The following is a 25,688-nucleotide window of genomic DNA, read 5'->3' on the forward strand; positions in this document are numbered from 1 at the left end:
TTTTTTAGAACATCTACTTGTGTAACACTTGGGAATGTTCTGAGAACAAAAAGACAGATTTCAAATGTAATTCGACATTATAAATCACAGGCTCATTCCTTTTATTTTAAACAAAAGCAGATGTCTACCAAAAATATCAGTAAAGATCTGTGGAAGCAGAGGCCAAGGCGACCAGTGTGCACTACAATCCGAGCGGGGGGGGGGGGGGGGGGGGGGGGAATATGCTTGTGTTCTAATCATAATACAATGACATCCATGGGATTTCAGCTACTGATTTTTTATACACTTCTATATGTTATGTCAGAGTTTCCCAACCAGGGTGCCTCTAGTTGCTGGGAGTTGTAGTTTTGCAACAACTACAGGCACCCTGGTTGAGAAACACTTATGTTAAGGCTAACATGTAAAAGGAAAACCTTCTCCAATTACAAGCGACCCAATAAGCATCTGTAAAGCTTAAAATATAAATGAACAACAGATCCCAGCAGAACATCAATCAAGCATACTGAAGTTGTGGGAGAAAAGAATTGCGTGGCCCTCTAATTCAGACCTCCTGTCTTATTGGTAGAAGAGGGGCGAGTGTATACTGCACAGGGGATATGGAAACAAAGTCGAAAAGGAAATTTCAATTAGTGTAGTGGTAACCCTTTCCTTCCCTCTGCCTGTCTCCACATGTATGCAGGAGGTATGCAGCAAATTCCTGACATTATTTTGCTCAACTAAAAGTAACAACCAGCGGATTAACCCCTTGCCGCAAACTGCAGGTGAGCACGCATCATACCCGGTGGGACGCACGGCCAATCGGGCTGATGTCCGGCATTAACCCGTTAGACACCTCAATCAAAGTTAATCGCGGCATCTAAAAGCGCTTAATTCCCTTGCCTGTTAGCTCAGTGGGCTGATCGGGACTGCCGCTGCGAAACCGCGGCATCTCGAACAGCTGAGAGGATGGGGGAAGGTCTTTTTAGTTTCTACTTCAACGTCCGACCGTTGCTCTATTGCTCCATGCCTGAGATCCAGGCAGGAGCAGTGGAGCGATGATAACACTGATCAATGCTATGCTATGGCATTGCATTGATCAGTGTCTGCAATCAAGGTATTACATGTTATAGTCCCCTATGGCGGCTATAACATTTTAAAAAAAAGGGTAGAAAAAGCATTAATAAATGCGATTCCCTAATAAATGTGATTAATAATTGTGTGATTAATAAACTTAAAAATTTAAAAAAATTTAAATAAAAATTAAAAATGTGATTAATAAATGTTAATAAATGTGATTCCCCTCCCTAATAAAAATGTTAATTAACCCCCCCTTTTCCCATGACAAAAATAAAAAATGAAATGTGTGTGTAAAGAAAAATAAACATACATATGTTGTATCGCCGCGTGCGTAAATGTCTTAATGTCCAAATTATAAAAATATAAATGTTAATTAAACAGCACAGTCAATGGCGTAAACGTAAAGGAATTCCAAAATTGCGTATTTTTGGTCATTTTGTATACCATAAAAAAATTGTATAAAAAGCGATCAAAACAAAATGGTACCCATAAAAACTTCAGATCACGGCACAAAAAAATTGCCCTCAAACCGCCCCGTATGCAGAAAAATAAAAAAGTTATAGGGGTCAGAAGATTACAATTTTGAACATATAAATTTTGGTGCATGTAGTTATGATTTTTTTTTTTTAGTAGTAAAATAAAATCAAACCTATATAAATTCGGTATCCTTGCGACCGTATGGACCTACAGAATAAATGTAAGGTGTCAATTTTACCGAAAACTGCACTGCGTAGAAACGGAAGCCGATAAAAACTACAAAATGGCGTTTTTTTTTTTATTTTAAATTTTGCCCCACAAATAATTTTTTCCGGGTTTTGCCGTGGAATCGTGGTGTGGTGAAATTATTAATGGTATTACAAAGTAGAATTGTTGGAGCAAAGAACAAGCCATCATATGGGTTTGTAGGTTGAAAATCGAAAGTGTTATGATTTTTAGAAGGTGAGGAGGAAAGTAACTGAAGTGCAAAAATGAAAAGTGGCCAAAATAGGATGACTGATCCATCCTAGAGACTGGAGGAGGATTCAGTAACTCCTGTCCCTTCGCTTCATCTTCTAGGTTCTGTACATATCGCGTATCTTTCCCATCAGCTGGAGATCACATGTGCATTGCTCCAGATCTCTGTAAGGAATGTGTTAATAAACGCACTGCTGGTAAACACTGTCACCGTACTATAAACAGGCTCATGCCATATATCAGGGGATTTAAGAGCTCCATCTATCTCCGGCTCCATCACCATATACTTAAAGAAGAGTTTACCTGAACACGTATTGCAAAGAGGTTTCACTGGGGTAGGAATTTCCCTGAGCAATCAGAGGCACAGAGACCCTGAGTCCGGCGCCTTCCAGGACCAGATCTTCAGCGGAAAGGCGAGTATCCCGGCGCTCCACCCGGAAATTGAAGGTCAGGTTCTGTCCATAGCTCAGACCCTGATTACCAAGGAACTTTGCTGCAAAAAAAGAGAAGAAAAATAAATGTCTGGCAAGGAAATACACAAAATACTAAGTTATTGTTTACTACTGCTTGTCGCAAACATATAGGCTCTACAGTATGCATGGGCATCAGTGGCAACTTTACAGAACAACATTAGGATCTGGATGCATTTCTATATTCCCCAAAGTAATAAGAATAGTTGGGTGAGTCAACTGAAACATCACTATTTGACACTGACTTTTTTTTGTATGGAATAAATCACCTTTTTGGTACTTTGAAAACTGTGTGTGCAACGGTTATCCATTTTATGTATCAGTGTGAACCTCTAATCATGGCTCTGAAACCTGCAAGCACAAAGTTCAAGTACTTAAAGGGGTATTCCAGGAAAAAAAAAAAAAAAAAAACATTTATATCAACTGGCTCCAGAAAGTTAAACAGATTTGTAAATTACTTCTATAAAAAAAAACTTAATCCTTCCAGTAGTTATCAGCTGCTGAAGTTGAGTTGTTATTTTCTGTCTGACTACAGTGCTCTCTGCTGACACCAGTCTGTCTCGGGAACTGTCCAGCTCGTGTGGAGAGTAGGTGCAGGACGCTGCAGACATCTAAGGTGTGACAGCTGTTTCACCCGTGCATGCAGGCTTCGTCAGACCATGCGCGGTCTGATGAAGCATGCATGCTTCACACCTTAGGCTGGGTTCACACTACGTTTTGTCCCATACGGGAGCGCATACGGCAGGAGGGAGCTAAAACCTTGCGCTCCCGTATGTGACCGTATGCGCTCCCGTATGCCATTCACTTCAATGAGCCGACCGGAGTGAAACGTTCGGTCCGGTCGGCTCATTTTTGCGCCGTATGCGCTTTTACAACCGGACCTAAAACCGTGGTTGACCACGGTTTTAGGTCCGGTTGTAAAAGCGCATACGGCGCAAAAATGAGCCGACCGGACCGAACGTTTCACTCCGGTCGGCTCATTGAAGTGAATGGCATACGGGAGCGCATACGGTCACATACGGGAGCGCGAGGTTTTAGCTCCCTCCTGCCGTATGCGCTCCCGTATGGGACAAAACGTAGTGTGAACCCAGCCTTAGACGTCTGCAGCGTCCTGCACCTACTCTCCACACGAGCTGCATGGGTCTTTTCTTTATCTTCACCGCATAATAAAAGAAGCTCTTTCTACATACATGTGGTGAGTGCATCTTTTCTTCTACTCGGATACATTGTTGTACTGCACTATATGCACTTCAAGACCGCACCCCCCACGAGCTATATGTGTACCATGATGGAGGTCCATTCACACCTGTTACCGGCACCGATTGAACTCCTAGCCAGTGGTGCATAGCGTTACTGTTTCTACGTGTGATTCATTTACAAATCTGTTTAACTTTCTGGAGCCAGTTGATATAAAAATAAAAAGCTTTTCCTGGATAACCCCTTTAAGATGTGATGCTCTTCTGTGGACTTTTTATATTCCCTATTTAGCTTTGGAGGCAAGGCCATATAATGTGTCCAACTAATCTGTGCCTATGCATACTATATAGTCTGTGGAGACAAGCAGAACCCCATTAAAGTCATAACAACCATTGTAAAGTAATGTGTAGTGTTTTAGCATACAAAAATAAACCTACCTATCTACAGATAATTTAGATCATATTTTTGTTCCATGTGTCCCCCTGGTCTTGCTAGGGCAGTCTCTATGCAGAGTCAGACTTCTTCCCCCTCTGGTAGCTGACAAAATTGTTCCTTTTTATTTTCCAATCTGGCCACACAATCCTTCTCTGCTATACTGTCATGTTAAGGCGCATTTTTTTAAAATAAGCAAGAAGTCCTCTTTATTTACTGCTCTGCAGTGAACAGATGATCCCTATGCAGTGAAGCTGTAGGCATGTGTGTCCTCCAGAACTCATCTGAGGGATGTACACATTGCTATACACTCTGAACACCAGGTGGAGCTATACTTTGTAAGTCATTTTTGAATACATCCCATTGTAAAAGGGGTACTCCGGTAGAAATCAAATGGTTTCAAATCAACTGGTGCCAGAAAGTTAAAACAGATTTGTAAATTACTTGCATTTAAAAAACAATCCTTCCAGTACTTATCAGCTGCTGTATGCTCCAGAGGAAGTTGTGTAGTTCTTTCCAGTCTGACCACAGTGCTCTCTGTCTGTGTCAGGAACTGTCCAGAGTAGGAGAGGTTTCCTATGGGGATTTGCTCCTACTCTGGACAGGTCCTGACATGGACAGAGGTGTCAGCAGAGAGCACTGTGGTCAAACTGGAAAGAACTACTCAACTTCCTCTGTAGCATACAGCAGCTGGTAAGTACTGGAAGGATTAAGATTTTTAATTAGAAATTATAAAAAAAAATCTTTGTATCTTTATGGCACCAGCTGATTTGAAAAAAAAAATTTGTTTTCCATCGGCGTACTCCTTTAATGAGTAATTACACAATTTGTTTCTAATTTGGCACGTGCTTTACATAAATATACTGTATATACCCGACCCGAATATAAGCCGACCCGAATATAACCCGAGGCCCCTAATTTCACCCCAAAAACCCAGGAAAAGTTATTGACTCGACTATAAGCCTTGGGTGGGAAATACATCATTCCCCCCCCCCCATGTCATCATCCAGACCCCCGTCATCATCACCCCCTTCATCATCACCCCCTTCATCATCACCCCCTGACAATCAGTGGTCTTCAACCTGCAGACCTCCAGATGTTGCAAAACTACAACTCCCAGCATGCCCGGACAGCCGATGGCTGTCCGGGCATGCTGGGAGTTGTAGTATTGAAACATCTGTAGGTCCGCAGGTTGAAGACCACGGGGGCCTTCGGACTAGTGACGTTGCCTCGACAACGACACACAGGAACGTCCGTGCGCAGCAGACGTCCCTGCGCATGAACGTCCCTGTGCCTCATAGTCAAGGCAACGTCACTAGTCCAGGGCTGTCCCGGAGCGGAGAAGAGGGCCTCCCGGTGAAAATGGACAGCCCGGAACGACTAACCCTCCCCACCTGACAGTCCCTGCAGCATAGATGGCCCGGACCAGCTCACCCTACCTTCCCATCGAGGGGAGGCGAGTAGAAAACTAAAGGGGGGTCTGGATGGCTGTCCGGGCATGCTGGGAGTTGTAGTTTTGCAACATCTGGAGGTCTGCAGGTTGGAGACCACTGAAAGGGATTGACAGGCGGAGAGTTCACTCGAGTATAAGCCGAGGGGGGCGTTTTCAGCACAAAAAATCGTGCTGAAAAACTCGGCTTATACTCGAGTATATACGGTAACATTCTTAGTGGGATAACAATATTTCTTGGCTTTGTGACGGATGAACTGCAATTTGTGCAGTGCCACTACTATCCACTAGATGTCAGAGGAGACAAGGACAGATTGGGAGCAATGACATTGAAGGACTGACCTCCTGCAGCCCGCAGTTCTAAATTAAACCACATCCTGGGCCACAGACAGCCTTTCTTTCGCTTAATATAATATTTTGTCTGCCAGCTACAAATAACTTTTTAACAGAGCACAGAAGATGATGGTGATAACAGAGTTCATCACTTATTCATTTCCTGCAGAAAATCTGATGTTGTCCTGTTCACACAGCAGGGACTGTATGTTCCAAAATTATAATGAGAAGCAAGTACTAGTGGAAAAGGATGTTCTGGGACTGAAGGAAAACACAATGCTTGTTTGCTTTATTCCTATATGGAGCATTTTAAAAGCAACCTGTCACCATATCAATGCTATTTAATCTATTGGCTTTATATTATAGAGCAGGAAGAGATGAGCAGATAAATAAATATGTCCCTTTCTTAGGCTTAGGAGTCCAGTGGGCGGCCAACTTAGTGATTGACAGCTTTCGCTGTATCATCATGCATAAAGATAGCTGCCAGTTACTTGTAAGGAAACCTTAACCCCTTAAGGACCCGTTTTTTTTTTCGGTTTTTGCATTTTTGTTTTTTCCTCCTTACCTTTAAAAAATCATAACTCTTTCAATTTTGCACCTAAAAATCCATGATGGCTTATTTTTTGCGCCACCAATTCTACTTTGTAATGACGTCAGTCATTTTACCAAAAAATCTACAGCAAAACGGAAAAAAAAAAATCGTTGCGAGACAAAATTGAACAAAAAAATGCCAGTTTTGTAACTTTTGGGGGCTTCCGTTTCTACACTACATTTCTCGGTAAAAATGAAACCTTCTCTTTATTCTGTACGTCCATGCGATTAAAATGATACCCTACTTATATATATATATATATATATATATATATATATATATGTTTGATTTTGTCGTACTTCTGGAAAAAATCATAAGTACATGCAGGAAAATTTATACATTTAAAATTGTCATCTTCTGACCCCTATACCTTTTTACGTATGGGGTGATATGAGGGCTCATTTTTTGCGCTGTGATCTGAAGTTTTTAACGGTACCATTTTTGCAATGATAGGACTTATTGATCATTTTATTCATTTTTTCATGATATAAAAAGTGACCGAAAGTTTGGAACGCCATTGACCATGTGGTTTAATTAATGATATATTTTTATAATTCGGACATTTCCGCATGCGGCGATACCACATGTTTATTTTTATTTACACTGGTTTTTTTTTTTATGGGAAAAGGGGGGTGATTAAAACTTTTATTAGGGAAGGTGTTAAAAGGATCTTTATTCACTTTTTTTTCCCACTTTTATTTCCCAATGTATAGCTCCCATAGGGAGCTATAACACTGCACACACTGATCTTTTACATTGATCAGTGGTTTCTCATAAGAAACCAGTGATCGATGATTCTGCAACTTGGCTGCTCATGCCTGGATCTCGGGCACTGAGCAGTCATTCGGCGATCGGACAGTATGGAGGCCGCGGCGATCCCTAACAGCTCCCTGAGCTAACCGGCATAGTGGCCCCGCGTTCTAGATTGGAAGCAGACTCATGACGTACTGGTCCTTAAGAGGTTAAAGGGTTACTCCGCCCCTAGACATCTTATCCCCTATCCAAAGGAAAGGGGATAAGATGTCTGATCGTGGGGGGCCGGAAGCTGAGTACCCTCGCGATCTCCCTACTGCACCCAGCATTCATTTAGAGCGTCAGGTGCAGCATCGGAGGCTTGTGAAGTCACGGCCGTAACGTCACAAGCAGGGGCGTGGCAGTGACATCACAAGCCTCCGCCCCATATAGTCAGTCATCCAGCACGGAGCGAAGTTCGCTCCGTGCACTGGATGTTTGGGGTGCCGCATCCGATCGGGAGGGTCCCCAGCTACGGATCCTTTGGATAAGGGATAAGAATGTCTAGGGGCGGAGTACCCCTTTCAGGAAGCCTACAATCACAAACGGCAGAGCTATAAATGAATAAATTCTAATTTATTTAGAATTTTTTTTAATCAAAAATATATATCTATCTATCTGCTCATTCTGCTCTATAATGCTGGCAGATCAGTCCTTTATCATTACGGCAAAGTCAATGTAACAAATTCCCTTTAAGTAAAGAACTTACTCAGGGTTTCCTGTTAAATGACCTTGAGAAAACATGGAGGACATTGGCCAAAACAATGGCCCAACAAGTATGAAGCATACAATGACTCCTCCTGACCAGGGTTTTCCATTGATTTCCTTTAATTCTAGAACACAATCTAACAATAAGTACTGGAGACCTATTGAAGTTACAGTACATCCTTACATAAGGTCAAGAATGTTTTACTGCTGGGGAGGTAAAACCCTGCTCAACACAATGTGCCAGCTCCTTCATTGTACAAAGCAGTTTCTGCGCAAGGGGTCGCCGCCATATAAGTGCTAACCATTAACAGTGAGGAATTAGAAAGACTTATGGATTACATGACAGTTCTTCTTCAGACTTACCAGGTGCAATGAAGTAGACGGGAAAGTAGCTCTCAGAGGTGACAGATAGCGAGCTGCTTTCAGACACCCAGGTTAGGGGGAACTCTCTGCCATCCCTCTGCTGTGCCAGCCACTCGTCCGTCCCTAAAAAAAGACATCACATGCATTTACAGTGGAGAAAGTAGAAGTTCATCCATTCACCATTCCTATTCCTTTGTATTAGCAATGGAAAAACGCAGCCTATGCAGTCACAGGGGATCCACTAACAAAATATCCAATATCTGAAGGCATCTTAACACATGCCCCACAACTAATAAGGCCGTAATAAGTAGCCAGGATGTGACCTGTATTAATGTGAAACACTAGCCGCTGCACTCACAAGAGGGTTATTAACAATTTGCTTATTTTAGAACAAGGCAGAAGGTGACAAAATCCCCGGCCCTAGAACGTAATTACCGGTCTCAAATGTGGAGATGATCTTGGCGACGATGAAGCCTTCGGCACTGCTGCACACCGAGGAATGGCCATAGCAGAAACAGGGAGTGCAGCCGCGGGGATTAGCTGCATCCATGTAAAAGAAACCAGGTTTACATCTGAAAGAAAGAGGAATAAAGTCACTTATCAAAACCTTACATCTAGGAGTGGACTGAAAAGTCCTATCCCCTTCCATGCATTTTTTATTTTGCTAAAATATAAGTGGAGGAACAACAAAAAAATAAAAACAAATATAAAACAATGCTGGAAGGCTTTACCCTTCTCTTAACCCCTGCTGGGATCTAGTGGCCTCTAAAAGAGGAGATGTAGACCTTAAAGGGGTACTCTGCCCCTAGACATAAGATATAAGGGATAAGATGTCTGATCGCGGGGACCCCCACGATCTCCCTGCTGCACCCGGCGTTTGTTTAGAGCGTCGGGTGCAGAGCCGAATGTTTGTCATGTCACGGTCACGCCCACTCAATGCAAGGCTATGGGAGGGGGCGTGACGGCAGTCACGCCCCCTCCCATAGCCTTGCATTGAGGGGACGTGACCGTGACAAGCAGGGCGTCCCGAGCCTCCGCCTGCATCGCCAATCATCCGGCAAGGAGCAAAGCTCGCTCTATTCACCGGATATCTGGGGTGCTGCAGCCGAGATCGCGGGGATCCCAGCGATCAGACATCTTATCCCCTATCCTTTGGATAAGATGTCTAGGGGCGGAGCACCCCTTTAAAAGGGGGTTATCCAGTAATAGAAAAACAGAGCTAATTTAAAAAATAAATACGCCAACCGTCCTCAGGTTGTTTGTGGTATTACAACTTGGCTCCATTTACTTCAATGGAACTGAGCTGCAATACCACACACACAACTTCAGAACAGGGGTGGCGCTGTTTTTGGAAGAAACCACCTCCGATTTCTTCATCCTGGATAACCCCCTTTAAAGAGTTATCCAGCCAAGAATAACTTCTCCTCTATTCACAAAGTATGGGATAAGCATCTAATCGTAGTGAGTCCAAAACGCTGGGATCCCCGTGATCTCCTGCACGGCACCCCGGCTCTCAGCTGTATGGAGCGGTAGATATCTGGTGTCATCTACAGCTCCATGCTTCGTGTACGGGAGCACCAGCAATACTCAAGTGCTGGATTCAGGACCAGTACTTTGTAGCATCAACCATGGTTGCTTTGTGCATGCTGCACAATACTAGGAGCTGCAAGGATCCCTTCCTTACCTTTCACAGTTGAAGCCTTCTACATTATCTTTACAGCTGCAACGTCCGGTCTCCAGATTGCAGTCATCTGTACTACCAGCAGCATTACAGGCGCAAGGTCTAAAGAGAAGGAAAATGCATAACCATCCAATAGAACATGCACGGATATAGCAGGCCTTGGCATTCATCTGATGTTAGGCTATTACCTGCAGCCAGCCTCAGTGAGGGAATGGAAGCCAGGTTGGCATCGGTCACACTTCTCTCCCATCACCCCGGGTTTACAGCTACAGCGCCCGTAGTTATCACACTGAGTGCTAAGAGAACCTGCAAAGGGGAATCAGAACATCAGAGAAAGAATTAGAAGCATCATCAGGGAGATTAGAAGAGGACCAGTCTATTATCTGTCATTTCCTGTACAGAAACAATGCTGGAGTATCTTATCTTAGGCTGCGTTCACACGACCGTCTAGACCCGTTCTGTCCTCCCGTCAACAATAAAAACAGACTTAAAAAAATAATAATAATAATTAAAAAGGGACAATAACTGATGCAAATGGATGTTATCCATTTGTATCAGTTATTGTTCAGTTAATAAAAAAAAATATATATATATATATTTTTGTTCTGAGCATGCTCAGAAGTAAAAAAATAAAATAAAATAAATAAAAAAAACGGATGCAAACGGATGACATTAAGGGCTTATCCATTTTCCATAGACTTCAATGTTTTACTGTATCAGTTTTTTCTTAATTTTTTTGGGACGGGAGAAAATTTTTTGCATGCACAATCTTTATTTTTACGGGAGAAAACGGAAATGAGCGCAGACGGGTGCAAGCATATGTGAAAGGATTGTAAAAAAAAATAAATAAAATAAAAATCCTATTGACATCAATGGGATTTTACAACCGGTTGTAATCCGTTTACAAGAAGCAATAACGGAACCTAAATTGGGGGCGGTTAACAGAGGGCACTGTGAGCGCATCGTTAAAATTCTGTGTAAATGCAGTTCCTATGTTATTCCTCCTGGAAATGTACGAGTCTATTGCCAAATGGATTGCCATTCCTTTTGATTGATCAGACCTCTGCCAATCAGGAGGACGAGCTGGGAGAAGGTTATGCTCAGCGCATTCTCTCCCAGCTCTGTGTAACGTGAGCAAGACAAACTCGCTATGTAAGTCTATGAGAGTCTCGATTAAGTAACGCGGGGGGGAGATGAGTGTGCAGCAGCGCGGTCTTTTTCCAGTTCGTTCTCAATGAACACTCAGACCCCCGCCGATCAAAACATTTTTCCTAATGACATGTACTCTAATATTTTGATAAATGACTAGGAGGAATAACAGAGAAGCATCACTATGTAGTATTTTAAGAAGATCCAGAACAGTTACTTTATGGGGAATACAAATGTTTACTAAAAACAGAAAAAAGAAAAAAACAGAAATAGTCTTAAAGGGGTATTCCAGTTAAAAACTATTTTTTTCATCTCAACTGGCTCCAGAAAGTTAAACAGATTTGTAAATTACTTCTATATAAAAATCTTAATCCTTCCAGTACTTATCTGCTGCTGAAGTTGAGTCGTTCTTTTCTGTCTGACCACAGTGCTCTCTGCCGACACCTGTCTGTCTGTCTCAGGAACTGTCCAGATCAGGAGAGGTTTGTTATGGGGATTTGCTCCTGCTCTGGACAGTTCCTGAGACAGACAGAGATGTCAGCAGAGAGCACTGTAGTCAGACAGAAAAGAACAACTCAACTTCAGCAGCAGATAAGTACTGGAAAGATTAAGATTTTTTATATAGAAGTCATTTACAAATCTGTTTAACATTCTGGAGCCTGTTTTTTTTAACTGGAATACCCCTTTAAAAAGAAATCTGTCACCAGTGTCATCTGCATTAACCTGTCGGTACAGACAGGTAGTGCAGGTGACTCTGATGACAACGGTACTTACCTTGTCCCATTCTGTGCAAGGGATCTCCTGTAATCTTCTCTTTTAGCTTAAGGCACGGCTTGGGGTATGGGTGGAGCTTAGTGACGTCACCGCTGCTGTCCTCTAGCAGCGGGACCCAGCAGAGAGCAACAGCTGCTTGGGGCATGGGCGGAGCTTAGTGATGTCACCACTGCTGCTCTCTGCTGGGTCCCGCTGCTAGAGAACGGCAGCTGTGACGTCACTAAGCTCCACCCATACCCCAAGCTGGGCCCGAAGCTTAAAGGGGTACTCCGGTAAAAAACTTTTTTTTTTTTTTTTTTTTTAAATCAACTGGTGCCAGAAAGTTAAACAGATTTGTAAATTTCTTCTTTTACAAAATCTTAATCCTTCCTGTACTTATTAGCTGCTGAATACTGCAAATACTGCAATACTGAAATTCTTTTCCTTTGAAACAAAGAGCTGTCTGCTGAATCACGAGCACAGTGCTCTCTGCTGACATCTCTGTCCATATTAGGAACTGTCCAGGGTAAAAGGAAATCCCCATAGCAAACATATGCTGTTCTGGACAGTTCCTAAAATGGACAAAGATGTCAGCAGAGAGCACTGTGCTCATGATGTCAGCAGACAGTTCTCTCAATTTACAAATCTGTTTAACTTTCTGGCACCAGTTGATTAAAAAAAAAAAAAAAAAAAGTTTTTCACCGGAGTACCCCTTTAAGCTAACGGAAAAGATTACCGGAGATCTCATGCACTGAACGGGACAAGGTAAGTACTAGAAATGAGCGAACTTACAGTAAATTCGATTTGTCACGAACTTCTCGGCTCGGCAGTTGATGACTTTTCCTGCATAAATTAGTTCAGCCTTCAGGTGCTCCAGTGAGCTGGAAAAGGTGGATACAGTCCTAGGAAAAAATCTAATTTATGCAGGAAAAGTCAGCAACCGCCGAGCCGAGAAGTTCATGACGAATCTAATTTACTGTAAGTTCGCTCATCTCTAGTAAGTACCATTGTGTTCAGTGTCACCTGCACTACCTGTCGGTACCGACAGGTTAGTTAGTGCAGGTGACACTGGTGACAGATTTCCTTTAAGAGCCGACAGTGCGGTCATAAAAACACAGTTTTCACAGACCAGTCGTTCCCAACCAGGGTGCCTCCGGCTGTTGCAAAACTACAACTCCCAGCATGCCTGGACAGCCTTCGGCTGTCCAGGCATGCTGGGAGTTGTAGTTTTACAACAGCCGGAGACACCCTGGTTGGGAAACACCGGCGCAGACAATTACAGACGATAAAACACAGACCATGCACTTTCATCTGTCTATACTAGTGCCGAATGACAACCTAAAGACACCAATGATATTTCCATTAGGAAAGAGTATTCCCATATAATATACTTTTTACAGTAAGAATGATCAAATGGTAAAACTGTAGAGCAAACAGAGTACTCCGATTACCAACCATTACCCCTCGGAGCTTCTTCTCTCAGCAGAATACACACAGATGTTTACTTACACAGCCACGTTCACACATAGCTGGAAACATCATTGCATTGCAAAAGGTTAAAATTGGCATAAAAAAAAAAGTCAGGAGTAAACCATGTGTGAACGCGGCCCTGGGGAGTGGCTGTTTATCACAATACATCAGACTGTACACTAGGTAGAAGGCCTATATTCATAATTAAAACAAAGGCCGGTTCTGTCCATTTTATTGTGTATATACAGCTGGAATGTGTCATATAAAATGTAATAAAACTGTAAAAAAACAAAAAACAAACATCAACCTTCTTACAAGGAGGGGAGTCACTCCCTTGCCTTCTCCAGAGACTAAAATGAATAGTAATTCACAAAGAGGTATACTTTGGATCGATAACATTGATTTTTTTTTTTTTAACAGTTCTTTAGAATCAAAGCTCGAATTAAGATTTGCGAATTATTCTCTACATATATGACCTATTGCTGTGTAGAGATGCCTATCAATATCTATGGTCCATACAGTACAATGGAGGTAAATACACGTGTGATCTTTGAGCGCGAGGCTGGAATGCAGAAGGAGGTCTCAGAGAACAAAGCCAAAAGAGGCAGATAATCGGTGTGAGGTCCCCGTTGTTTAGAAGACAGCAGGATGCTTATTTACATTGGACTGTGATGCTCGTCTGCTCTCAACCAATGTGTTTATAAAGGGGTTTGTTGTTTTATTCAGACCCAGGAGAGGTTTTCCAGTGAAGCATGTGAAGATAAGCATTACTGCAGTGTAAAGCAGACACCTAAACGCCACGGATGGCAGGCAGTGTAGGTGCAATAAAGCACATAATTATATACAGTTAAAGTGTACCTGTCGTTTGCAAAAACGTTTTATATAATGTAGATAAATGTTATATTTGTAATATACATTGGTTAAAGTTTTTTATATTTTTGGGTGAAAAAAATGCTGTCCCTGCAGATATGGCCTTTGAGTCTCTGTGCGGAGAAAAAATACAGGAAGTGAGGGCAGGACAAGTAGGGCTCTGTACAGGCTCCTGGTTGTCAATCAGCCCGCCTGCCCTCAGTGCACAGAGCCCCGCCTGCCCTCAGTGCACAGAGCCCCGCCTGCCCTCAGTGCACAGAGCCCCGCCTGCCCTCAGTGCACAGAGCCCCGCCTGCCCTCAGTGCACAGAGCCCCGCCTGTCCTCAGTGCACAGAGCCCCGCCTGTCCTCAGTGCACAGAGCCCCGCCTGTCCTCAGTGTACAGAGCCCCGCCTGTCCTCAGTGTACAGAGCCCCGCCTGTCCTCAGTGTACAGAGCCCCGCCTGTCCTCAGTGTACAGAGCCCCACCTGTCCTCAGTGTACAGAGCCCCACCTGTCCTCAGTGTACAGAGACCCGCTTGTCCTCAGTGTTCAGTCCTAAGCAAAACCGACATTTTACTGGACCGGATTCTTGTTGAATAGCCATACGTACCAACAGGGTTACAGTTGCAGGCCAGGCATGGCTCCTCGTCATTCTGCCGATAGTAGTTTTCTTTACATCTCTCGCAGTTTGGTCCATCCGTGTTATCTGAGCACCCTGAACAATGGCCACCGTGTCCAGTAGAGCGGTACAACTCTGGGTCAAAGTAACATTCTTGAGAGCGGCCATTACAGTTACAGGCTGTAAAAATAAACAAAAATAGAAAAATATGGATAAACTCATGACAAAGATGTCTGCCTGTATATAGAACCTAAAAATGTTGATAGGGGCATGGCATCTTTTAGGGTTGTTCTATATGGTAGGATCAGAACGGCGGATTGTAATGCTACCATATAGACAGTAGGGCCTGTCCGTATTTCATTAGCTCATCCACAAAGTAGAGTCTAAAATTGGCCATACATATTAGACTAAGGTTGCCCAACCAGGATACCTTCAGACTGTTGCAAAACTACAACTCCCAGCATTCCCGGACAGCCAAAGTTTGCAACAGCTGGAGACACCCTGGTTGGGAAACACTGCATTAGACCAACGTTCACAGAAGCCACTGACCATCTAAAGTGTTCGGAGCTGATCAGAGACTTTCCCGAAGGTAAATGTTGAGGCCCAAGATTACATAACAGAACTAAAAGAACAGGCTTTAGGGATAAGTATTTAAATGTAAAATGTCGCTTTCATGCTGCCTGAATGATCCGTCATTAGAACGGTTATAAGTGGCTTCAGTCTTCCCCACTTGCCTTGATTGACAGAACTTTTTCTATACCCAAACCGAATAAATCAAGACAGCATGAAAGTGATAACCGGTTCCCTTCAAATACATTTCTGGTTTGAGGTCTCCACTCACCATTCCCCCCATTTAAAGGGATTGTCTAGGATTAGAAGAATTATGCTTTTTTGGGGGGCGGGGCTAAAACAGCACCACTCCTGTCCACAGTTTGTATGTAGTACTAAAGCGTAGTCCTACTCACTTCAATGGAGTCAAGCTGCAATACCAAACACAACCTGTGAACAGGAGCGGTGCTCTTTTTTGCAAGAAAAAGAGCAGCTTTTTCGAATCCTGGACAATCCCTCTTATGTTAATGGACAATAGTGGTTTTCTCTAATTAGAGAATAACAAATTAGTATTCATAGGGTAGAAAAGGGAAAAAAAATACTCACGCAAACACTCGTTGGGACTGTCTGAAGTCGCCCTTCTCCAGGGCCGGTCATTATAGAAGGGTAAACATTTTTCACAGTCCACACCAAATGTGTTGTGCTTGCAGTTACAGACCAGCTTGCTGAACTCATTGCGTACACATTCGCTGGCGTGGCCGTTACACTTGCACCTGAAAACAACAGAAGGATATTGGATGACACAAGTACACGATACTCAGAGGAGCTGGAAAGGAACTACACCCTACAAATCTTGGCTTGTTCGCCAGTGTCCGGACACCAACAACAAGGCTGTTCTTATGATTTACTATCCAGAAGAAGGTTACGCAATCTAAGAATGAAGCTGGAAGAAAACGCAGGATTACTGCACACGTGAGAAGGAAACCGTAAAATAGTGAAGATCTTTAATGGCAATTTTCATATTGAGAGAATGAAGGTCCTTTTAATGTAAGGCTAGCTTTAAAGGGGTACTCTGGACCTGAGACATCTTATCCCCTATCCAAAGGGGGACCCCCGCAATCTTGTATTCGCCACCCACCTGTTTGAGCTGCATGCCGCGGTGCCAGCTCACAAACAACCGGGTGGCGACCAAGGGGCCGGAGTATGGTGATGTCACGACTTTGCCCCCGTGTGACATCACCCCCTATGCAAGTCTATGGGAGGGGGCATGACGGCAGTCACAACAGCCGTAAATAAAATGGCTACAAGCATTACAGGGGGTTGACTTCTGGTAATTACAGGGGTTGACTTTGATAATGTAGAATGACCACCCACAGCATACAAGCCCCATACAGCCAGGGTCTACTAAAATACTAAGAGGATCTGCTGGTGATGAGGCCTACATGATTTCTACACTAAATAAAACAATGTTGGAGCATCAATTTCTAGAACTCTGCATTGTACTAGTCCCCTCTTAGGCTATGTTCACATGGCAGAATGTTAGCACGGAAAATTTCCGAGTGGACATTCCGCAGACAACAGACGGCAAATTATTCCGGCCCTAGAAATGCTTGGAAATGTGCCGTCTCCATAGACCGTAATGCATTTTTCAGCAGAAGCCCCAGAATTCTTTCTGCGGACGCCAGAATCAGGATTTCAGCATCAGCACCACCATGTGCCCCAGTGGAGCAGAATCCCATTGAAATCCATGGGGCTCTGCCGCATGCCGAATTTCTGCACTAAATTTTGCGCCAGAATTCTGCTCAGAAATAAGCTTTGTGAACATTGCCTTACTCTTCCCAGAAATATAAATGAATACACTGACAACAGGGCGTTACTTATTACCCTTATAAATAGGGCGTGCCACTACACTGTCTGATACTGTGAGCACTGACAGGACAGTGTAGATAAGAGAATGGGAACATCCTATTCGTTTATGCATACATATTATTTTGAGGATGAAAAAGGGTATGATCACATGTATGTAATCTATAGAGATGAGCGAACTTACAGTAAGTTCGATTCGTCACGAACTTCTCGGCTCGGCAGTTGATGACTTTTTCTGCATAAATTAGTTCAGCTTTCAGGTGCTCCCGTGGGCTGGAAAAGGTGGATACAGTCCTAGGAGACTCTTTCCTAGGAATGTATCCACCTTTTCCAGCCCACCGGAGCACCTGAAGGCTGAACTACTTTACGCAGGAAAAGTAATCAACTGCCGAGCCGAGACGTTTGTGACGAATCGAATTTACTGTAAGTTCGCTCATCTCTAGTAATCTACTGTGGATATTACACTTGTGGGAAATCCTCAGATGATTTTGCTACCCATTGACTTTAATGGGTCTGCAGCAAATCTGTAAAAGCTCCACTAATGCAGATTTGCTGCAGACCCATTGAAGGCAATAGGTAACACCATGCACCCGTGGAATTCCTGCAACAGAGAAATGTGCTGAGGCAGAGAATAAGAAAAGGATTATCCAGGATTGTCATTTTACAGGTGATGCAAGGGTTTCCTAAAACAGAATATTCTAAAAATCTTTCTGCAGAATATGTAAAGTAAATCCACTGAATGGAAACTCACCTGCCTCCTACTGCAAAATCTGAAATGGCATAGTAATAAGACTTCAGCACCTTCGGGTCACTGAACACTTCATCTCCAAATGTATTGAGCCTGTTAAGTGTCACGCGGATGTCTGTGGCAGTCACCCAATCCTGCAAGGCAAAAGGGTTAACAGTAGAGATGATTTGTTAGGAGGTGCTCTTAGGCCTTAGTAAAATATTTACAGTAAATTATACATATCAGTGACGCTATACATTTTGCTCCTATCTTTGGATGGAAGACTTTGTGCAGGTGCTGTATCTACAGAGCAGTACAATGGTGCCCCCCCCCGACCTACGATGGCCCCGACGTACGATCATTTCAACATACGATGGCCATCGCATGTTGAAGGCAGAATCAACATACGATGCTTTTGTATGTCGGGGCCATCGCATAAACGGCTATCCGGCCGCGCAGACTGCTTCAGCTGTTTACGGTGCCCCGTGTGGTCCGCTGACCATCACTTACCTGTCCTCGGGGCTCCGGCGTGTCCTCTTCGGGATTCCCTGCGCTCTCCATCATTGTCATCACATCGCTGCGCACGCCGTCCCATCATCCAATAGGAGCGTGCGTAGCGACGTGATGGCGGCGACTGAGAGCGAAGATGAGTCGGGGACACCCCGGGGACGCGGCGACAGCGATGGAAGGCGACATCCAGGGCAGCGGTGACGGCCCGGTGCGGCGGGGATACGTGAGTATAACCTCCAATACCAGTGGTCTTCAACCTGCGGACCACCAGATGTTGCAAAACTACAACTCCCAGCATGCCCGGACACATGCTAGGTGTTGTAGTTTTGCAACATCTGGAGGTCCGCAGGTTGTAGACTACTGTCCTATACTTTACATTGCACAGATCCCTCAACATACGATGGCTTCAACAAACGATGGTCCATTTGGAACGGATTACCATCGTATGTTGAGGGACCACTGTATCTGCAACACTGGGGTGCCCATAGTTGCAGTCAGTTATTTTAGAGCACAGCCTTGTGACACTCACTGCCTAAAGTATATGAAGAAATTAAAGACTTAACCTTGTATTACTGCGACGTGGCATCACAAACCTTAAAAGGACATCTGTAGTACAATATAACTCATCCCCTATCTGAAGGATAGGGGATAAGTTATAGATCGTGGGGGGGTCCGAGTGCAGGGGCCACCGCAGTCTCCTGTATGGGGCTGCAGCAGTATGCCAGAAAGGAGGCGTTCCTTCCCCACATGATGCGGCGGCCATCACGCCCCCTCCATGTATTCCAGAGATACAGGGAGGGAGCGTGTCTGCAGCGGCTTTCTGCTGGTGACGACACTGCACTTCCTGCAGACTGCTGCAGCCTCGTCCAGGAGATTGCGGGGGACCCAGCGCTCGAACCCCCCTGCGATCTATAACAGTCGCAGGTGGGGAGTTTGACTGGGGCGGTACACCTGTCAAACCGTAACGCAGGTGTCCTAAGGTGAGCTCAGGGAGGACAGAAACCACCCGTGGAGCAGAAGGGCTCCCCCCCATCACAGAAGGGCTACCCCCATCACAGAAGGGCTCCCCCCATCACAGAAGGGCTCCCCCATCACAGAAGGGCTCCCCCATAACTTATCCCTATCCTTCGGATAAGGGATAAGTTATATTGTACTACAGATGTCCTTTAATTCACACACATTTTGCATCAAGCAGTGACTGGCCTCTTTTAGGCTGCATTCACACTGCGGTTGTAGCGTACGGCTTGGGAGGGGAAAACTGGGCGGTTCCTGTACCCCAGCCAGACCGGCGCCAAACTCCATTGACTCCAAATGAGCCAACTGGAGTCACTGTTTGACTCCGGTCGGCTCATTAAAGTCAATGGAGTTCAGTACCAATCCGGCTGAGGTATGCTAGTGCCCGGTTTTCCCCTTCCAAGCCTGATTCAACAGACGTACGCTCCAACCGCAGTGTGAATGCAGCCTTAGCTTTAAACCAGATTTCAAAGCTGCATCAGAAAAAACTCAGCATGTTATGACGCAATCTATGTAAAAAGAAACTCATGGGAATAAACTACTGGACCCCTGAAGAATTCTATTCAAGTCAATGAATACGTTGGGACTCGGGACTCGCAAAAGAAAAAAAAAAAAAAAGAGCTGAACTGACTGGAGCACAACAGCAAGGTGAACATAGCCTAAGCCGAGAAAGGTTTTTGCAAAAGATGACATTGACTTCAGTAGATCCTGCCTGTGTGAATGTACCCAGAGTGTCACTTCTAAGAACTTTGTTAAAGTTTAGATTACACGGGGCCTTCTAGTGTCTGAAATGTACCAAAAACAGAACCAACGTATAGTCCTCCACTTGTAGGAATACGTATATTTACATGGTAGCTACACAGACTGGCTTAGGCTTGTTTTACATTGATTGTCCAACGAGTCTGATGTATATATGTGTATATGACCAAAGTAAATGCAGCTTAGCTCGGGTACCTGCAAAACAGGACTGTTGTCAAAGTTGTATGCACTCGGTCTGCCCTCAAGAGTAGAGAAAGCAACATTGCCGCCTGTCAATGGTGAGATGTCACTGAATTCATCGGTGCACAGAGCCTGCTGTTCATCTTCTCCGGTGCGGATGAAGCCTCGGTTTAATTTTTGGTACGTATTCTCACAGGAGCCACTGTAATACTGGTAGGGGATCCACGGACCATCTTCTCGTGTGCGCTTGTATAGGGCAAAACTCTCTGGGCGGCTGGTATGGAACTTTAAGCGTACGTAGGTAATATCAAAGGATTTCCCTATAAAAGAATAAAGAGAACGATGAATGGTGTGAAGAAGGTTGTCAGATACAAAAAAATTCCAACAAAGCACATGTCAGATCCATTATACCGTATATGCTAGAGTATAAGCCGACCCGAATATAACCCGAGGCCCCTAATTTCACCCCAAAAACCCAGGAAAAGTTATTGACTCGACTATAAGCCTAGGGTGGGAAATACATCATCCCCCCATGTAATCATTCAGACCCCCATCATCATCCCCCCCCCTTCATCATCACCGCCTGTCAATCCCTTCATCAGTAGTCTTCAACCTGCAGACCACCAGATGTTGCAAAACTACAACTCACAGCATGCCTGGACAGCCATCGGCTGTCCGAGCATGCTGGGAGTTGTAGTTATGAAACCTCTTGGGGGGGGGGGGGCTTGGCTCTTCTCCGCACTTCGGGCCTGAACCCGACTAGTGACGTTGCCTTGACTACGACGCACAGGGACGTTAATGCGCAACATCCCTGTACGTCGTCGTCAAGGCAAAGTCACTAGCCCGGGGCCGGAGAAGGGGGCCGGAGAAGAGGACAGCCCCCCGATGAAAATGGACAGCCCGCAATGACTAACCATCCCCACCGGACGGTCCCTGTAGCATAGATGGCCCGGACCAGATCACCCTAACTTCACGCCGAGGGGAGGTGAGTACAAAACAAAAAGGGGGGGGGCTGGATGATGACGAAGGCCACAGTGGTCTTCAACCTGCGGACTTCCAGAGGTTTCAAAACTACAACACCCAGCATGCCTGGACAGCCAATGGCTGTCCGGGCATGCTGGGCGTTGTAGTTTTGAAACCTCTGGAGGTCTGCAGGTTGAAGACCACTGAGAAGGGATTGACAGGTGGAGATTATAAGCCGAGGGGGTCGTTTTCAGAATGAAAAGTCGTGCTGAAAAACTCGGGGAGACGACATATTAAAGATTGTTTCATAACCTCCTTGCTACTAAAGGCAAGGCATTGTGGGTAATGAAGACCAGTGCTGAGGATGAGGGATGTGTGCGACAGACAGACACTTCCCTGCTCATTAGAACAAGAGGTTCGGAAAATGAGTAAAGGACAAAGAATGCTTACGAAAGACACATGAAATAAAAGAAGCGAGGGGAACAAATGAAAGATGAGAGATACAGACAGAATGTCAGTGAGAAACGCCGCCGCCCCCCCACGCAATTATTTCACAGAACATCTGGAACAACTGTCCGGCACGAAGGTTCCCAGGGTGCAGAGCACAGCTGCAAACCAGCTGCTTCATTGTTAGCTTATGGGAGGCACATCCACAGCACACCGCCACGCCAGCGCCTCCCGCCACTCACACCGTGCCATCACAGCCTGGTCATCCTGACTATGGCTGCATTCACAGCTCGTTTTTGCAATACGGCTCCCGTATCCGGTTTGTGTGTAAAAACCGTATGGAACCGTATTGCAAACCGTATGTATAGACAGGTCATTGAAAACCGTATGCCAAACGTAGCATCCGGTTGTGTACGTTTTGCACCATTTACGGTTTTATCCGTTTTTTTTCCCCGTACACAAAACCGTAGTCTACTACGGTTTTATGTCCAGGTGAAAAACCGGATACAACCCATATACCATTATTTTTTTTTAAACGGTGGTCAATGGGAACCGTACAGAACCGTATGTGCGTACGGTTCCATCCGGTTTGCACAATACGGTTTTGCAGTTTGCACATGCGCAGTGCACGCCGAAAGTTCTTCCCACAAATAGAGCAAGAAGAACTTTAATTAAGGACAAACATGAAACCGTACCAGTTTTTCTTTTTTTTTTTGGTTGTACACGGTAACGGCGGTCCGGTTTTGGCTGGGTTCACACCACGTTTTTGCAATACAGTTCCCGTATCAGGTTTTTGATAAACGGATTCCTCAAAACCTGACTAAACTGTATCGAAACTTGTGTACAAATTTTTATCCGTATACGGTTTGAAAAATGATGTCCGGTTGCATGCGTTGAGAAAAAATATATATATACATTTTACTCCATTATGAATAAAGTTTCACTTGTTTGATTGAAATTCCAAAAAGAAAAAAACCCTGCAAAGTCAAAAACCGTATGGTGCAAACTGGATGGAACCGTACGCACATACAGTTCCCATTGACTCCCATGTTTAAAAAAATAAAATAAAAAAGGGTATACGGTTTTTCACCCAGACCAAAAACCGTGGTAGGCTACGGTTTTGGGGGCGGGGAAAAAAACACTAACAAAACCGTACAGGATGCTAAATGGACCCAACCTGATGCATCTTTTGGCATACGGTTTTCAATGGAGAGTCAATGCATACGGTTTTCAAATCGAAAACGCACACGGGAACTGTATCGCAAAAACGTGGTGTGAACCCAACCTAATTGTCACTCTGCTACATCTGAGCCCCAGTTATACATTGGAAAGTAGAGATGCCCAATGTGTAACTAATTTGTCTTTAAATGGTCACTCTCATTAAAACTAATTTTTGCTATCGCACTCCTTATGGTAAATAATGATTTCTCATATACTTTGGTTAAAGAAAATGACGTTTTCTGTGTTTTATTTGTGCTTAAAAAAGCTCAAGGGCACATTTTCCCCATCTTATAGACAGACTTAGGACCGAAGCTCAAACACAGAAAGTGCAGCCTGGAGTGCTGAGGGAGGTGTGTCCAACCAACAGCATATGGCAGTTAAGTGTGAGAGGAGCTATGATTGGATGAGGCTGGACACACCCCCCTCAGCACTCCAGGCTGCACTTCCTGTGTTTGGACCTCGGTCCTAAGTCTGTGTATAAGATGAGGGAAAAAGCTCTTGAGCTTTTTTAAGCACAAATAAAACATTAAAAACATAATTTTTTTTAAGCAAAGTATATTAGAATTTTTTATAATTTACCATAAGGAGTTCAATAGCAAACATTTATTTTAATGAGAGTTACCCTTTAATGTTCAAAGAGGAACAACGTGCCACACGACTTATAACCCTATAATACAGTGTTTCCCAACTAGGGGGCCTCCAGCTGCTGCAAAACCAACTCCCAGCATGCCCGGACAGCCTTTGGCTGTCCGGGCATGCTGGGAGTTGTAGTTTTGCAGCAGCTGGAGGCACCCTGGTTGGGAAAAAAACTGCTATAATATATTATGGAGGCTTCAAATTCCACCTGAGCCAGAAGGGATGTGCAATGTAGTTTTACTACCTTCATGGGTGACTGACCGCAACCCTTTGAAGAATCACCTTATCTAAGGGTGTAATTATAGGCTTTTGTGGGGCTTATTTGTGCCGAAACAACTCCCACAGATAATGCAAAAGCTGGGGCAGAACATAGTTTTACTACTATAAGGGTACAGCGACAAGGGGCATAAATGCTATGGGTAGTTTACAGTAAGATTTACTATCTGCACCAGAAGTTTATTTCTGCATGGCTTCCACAGAGTACTTGTTAAAGGGGTACTCCACTGGAAAACATTTTTTTATTATTATTATTGTTATTTTTTCATCAACTGGTGCCAGAAAGTTAAAACAGATTTGTATATTACTTCTATTAAAAAAATCTTAATCCTTCCAGTACTTATCAGCTGCTATATCAGCATTCTCCAACCAGGGCACCTCCAGATGTTGCAAAAGTTTTGCGACAGATGGAGGCACTCTGGTTGGGAAACGCTGTGCTATATGCTCCACAGGAAGTTCTTTTCTCTAATAATGTCCTTTCTGTCTGACCACGGTGCTCTCTGCTGACACCTCTGTCCCATGTTAGGAACTGTCCAGAGCAGGATAGGTTTGCTATGGTGATTTGCTGCTACTCTGGACAGTTCCTAAAATGGACAGAGGTGTCAGCAGAGAGCACTGTGGCTGGACAGGAAGGAAATTGTAAATGAAAAGAACTTCCTCTGGAGCATACAGCCGCTAATAAGTACTGGAAGGGTTAAGATTTTTAAATAGAGGTAACTTACAAATCTGTTTAAAGTAGAAGTCCAGTGGTGAAAAACGTATCCCCTATGCCCGCGATCTACTGTATGGGGCCCCGACAGCCCGCGGCAAGGGGGCGTGTTGACATCCGCACTAAACGGCGGCTGACACGCCCCCTCAATACAACTATGGCAGAGCCGGAGCGCTGTATTGAGGGGGCGTGTCGGCCGCCGCTTCGTGCGGTGGTTAACACGCGCTATCTAGCCAGCGAGCTTGGGCCCCGTACAGAGATCATAGGGGTCTCCAGCGGTCGGACCCCCGCGATCTGAACCTTATCCCCTATCCTTAGGATAGGGGATACATTTTCACCACTGGACTACCCCTTTAACTTTCTGGCACTAGTTGATTTATTTTTATTCCAGCTGAGTACCCCTTTAAAATCTCATACAATCTTCTGGTACTGTACTCCATGTGCATGAAAACATTGGAATATCTGCTGTGAATTTGCCCCTTCTGAACATAGCAATCGATCGAGCAATCGAGATATCCTGGTGACCAACTCAACTCAAAAGAAACTATATTAGCCTACATCAGCGTTTCCCAACCAGGGTGCCTCCAGCTGTTGCAAAACTACAACTCCCAGCATTTGTTAGGCCAACAGCTCGTGAAACCCCGCCTGCCCCATAAATACACACGCTCTACCTGCCCAAGTGTGCATGTATTTTAAAGATGGGTAGAAAGCCGCTGCACAATACCTCTGGCATCAGGCATGTTGGTTAGATCAGTTTCTAGGAAAGCTGGGTGATGCACAACATGGCTGCCACTACCCCGTCCACAAGGAATATTGCCCAGCTTATACACTGCATATTAGTCCAGTTTTGCAGCAATACAGGGGTGGTGACTGTATTACTACAAGGTGTGCTATTCTGAAGCCTGAGATTATCCTGGTAATTAGAGATGAGCGAACTTACAGTAAATTTGATTCGTCACGA

General features: G+C 44.4%; 1 protein-coding gene across 1 annotated transcript in view; it reads right to left on the reverse strand.

Annotated features, from left to right (window-relative positions):
- Positions 1-25,688, reverse strand: part of LAMC1 (laminin subunit gamma 1) — a 137,537-nt gene that overhangs the window by 40,888 nt on the left and 70,961 nt on the right. The window contains exons 2-10 of the mRNA XM_056531876.1: positions 20,491-20,795; positions 18,037-18,167; positions 16,026-16,192; positions 14,862-15,050; positions 10,217-10,334; positions 10,032-10,130; positions 8,783-8,919; positions 8,348-8,470; positions 2,314-2,503 (exon numbers count right to left, since the gene is read on the reverse strand). Coding sequence (XP_056387851.1) covers positions 2,314-2,503; positions 8,348-8,470; positions 8,783-8,919; positions 10,032-10,130; positions 10,217-10,334; positions 14,862-15,050; positions 16,026-16,192; positions 18,037-18,167; positions 20,491-20,795 — 1,459 coding nt within the window. The remainder of the gene's footprint in view (positions 1-2,313; positions 2,504-8,347; positions 8,471-8,782; positions 8,920-10,031; positions 10,131-10,216; positions 10,335-14,861; positions 15,051-16,025; positions 16,193-18,036; positions 18,168-20,490; positions 20,796-25,688) is intronic.

This window comes from Hyla sarda, chromosome 7 (assembly GCF_029499605.1).
Source record: "Hyla sarda isolate aHylSar1 chromosome 7, aHylSar1.hap1, whole genome shotgun sequence".
In the NCBI taxonomy this organism is placed as follows: domain Eukaryota; kingdom Metazoa; phylum Chordata; class Amphibia; order Anura; family Hylidae; genus Hyla; species Hyla sarda.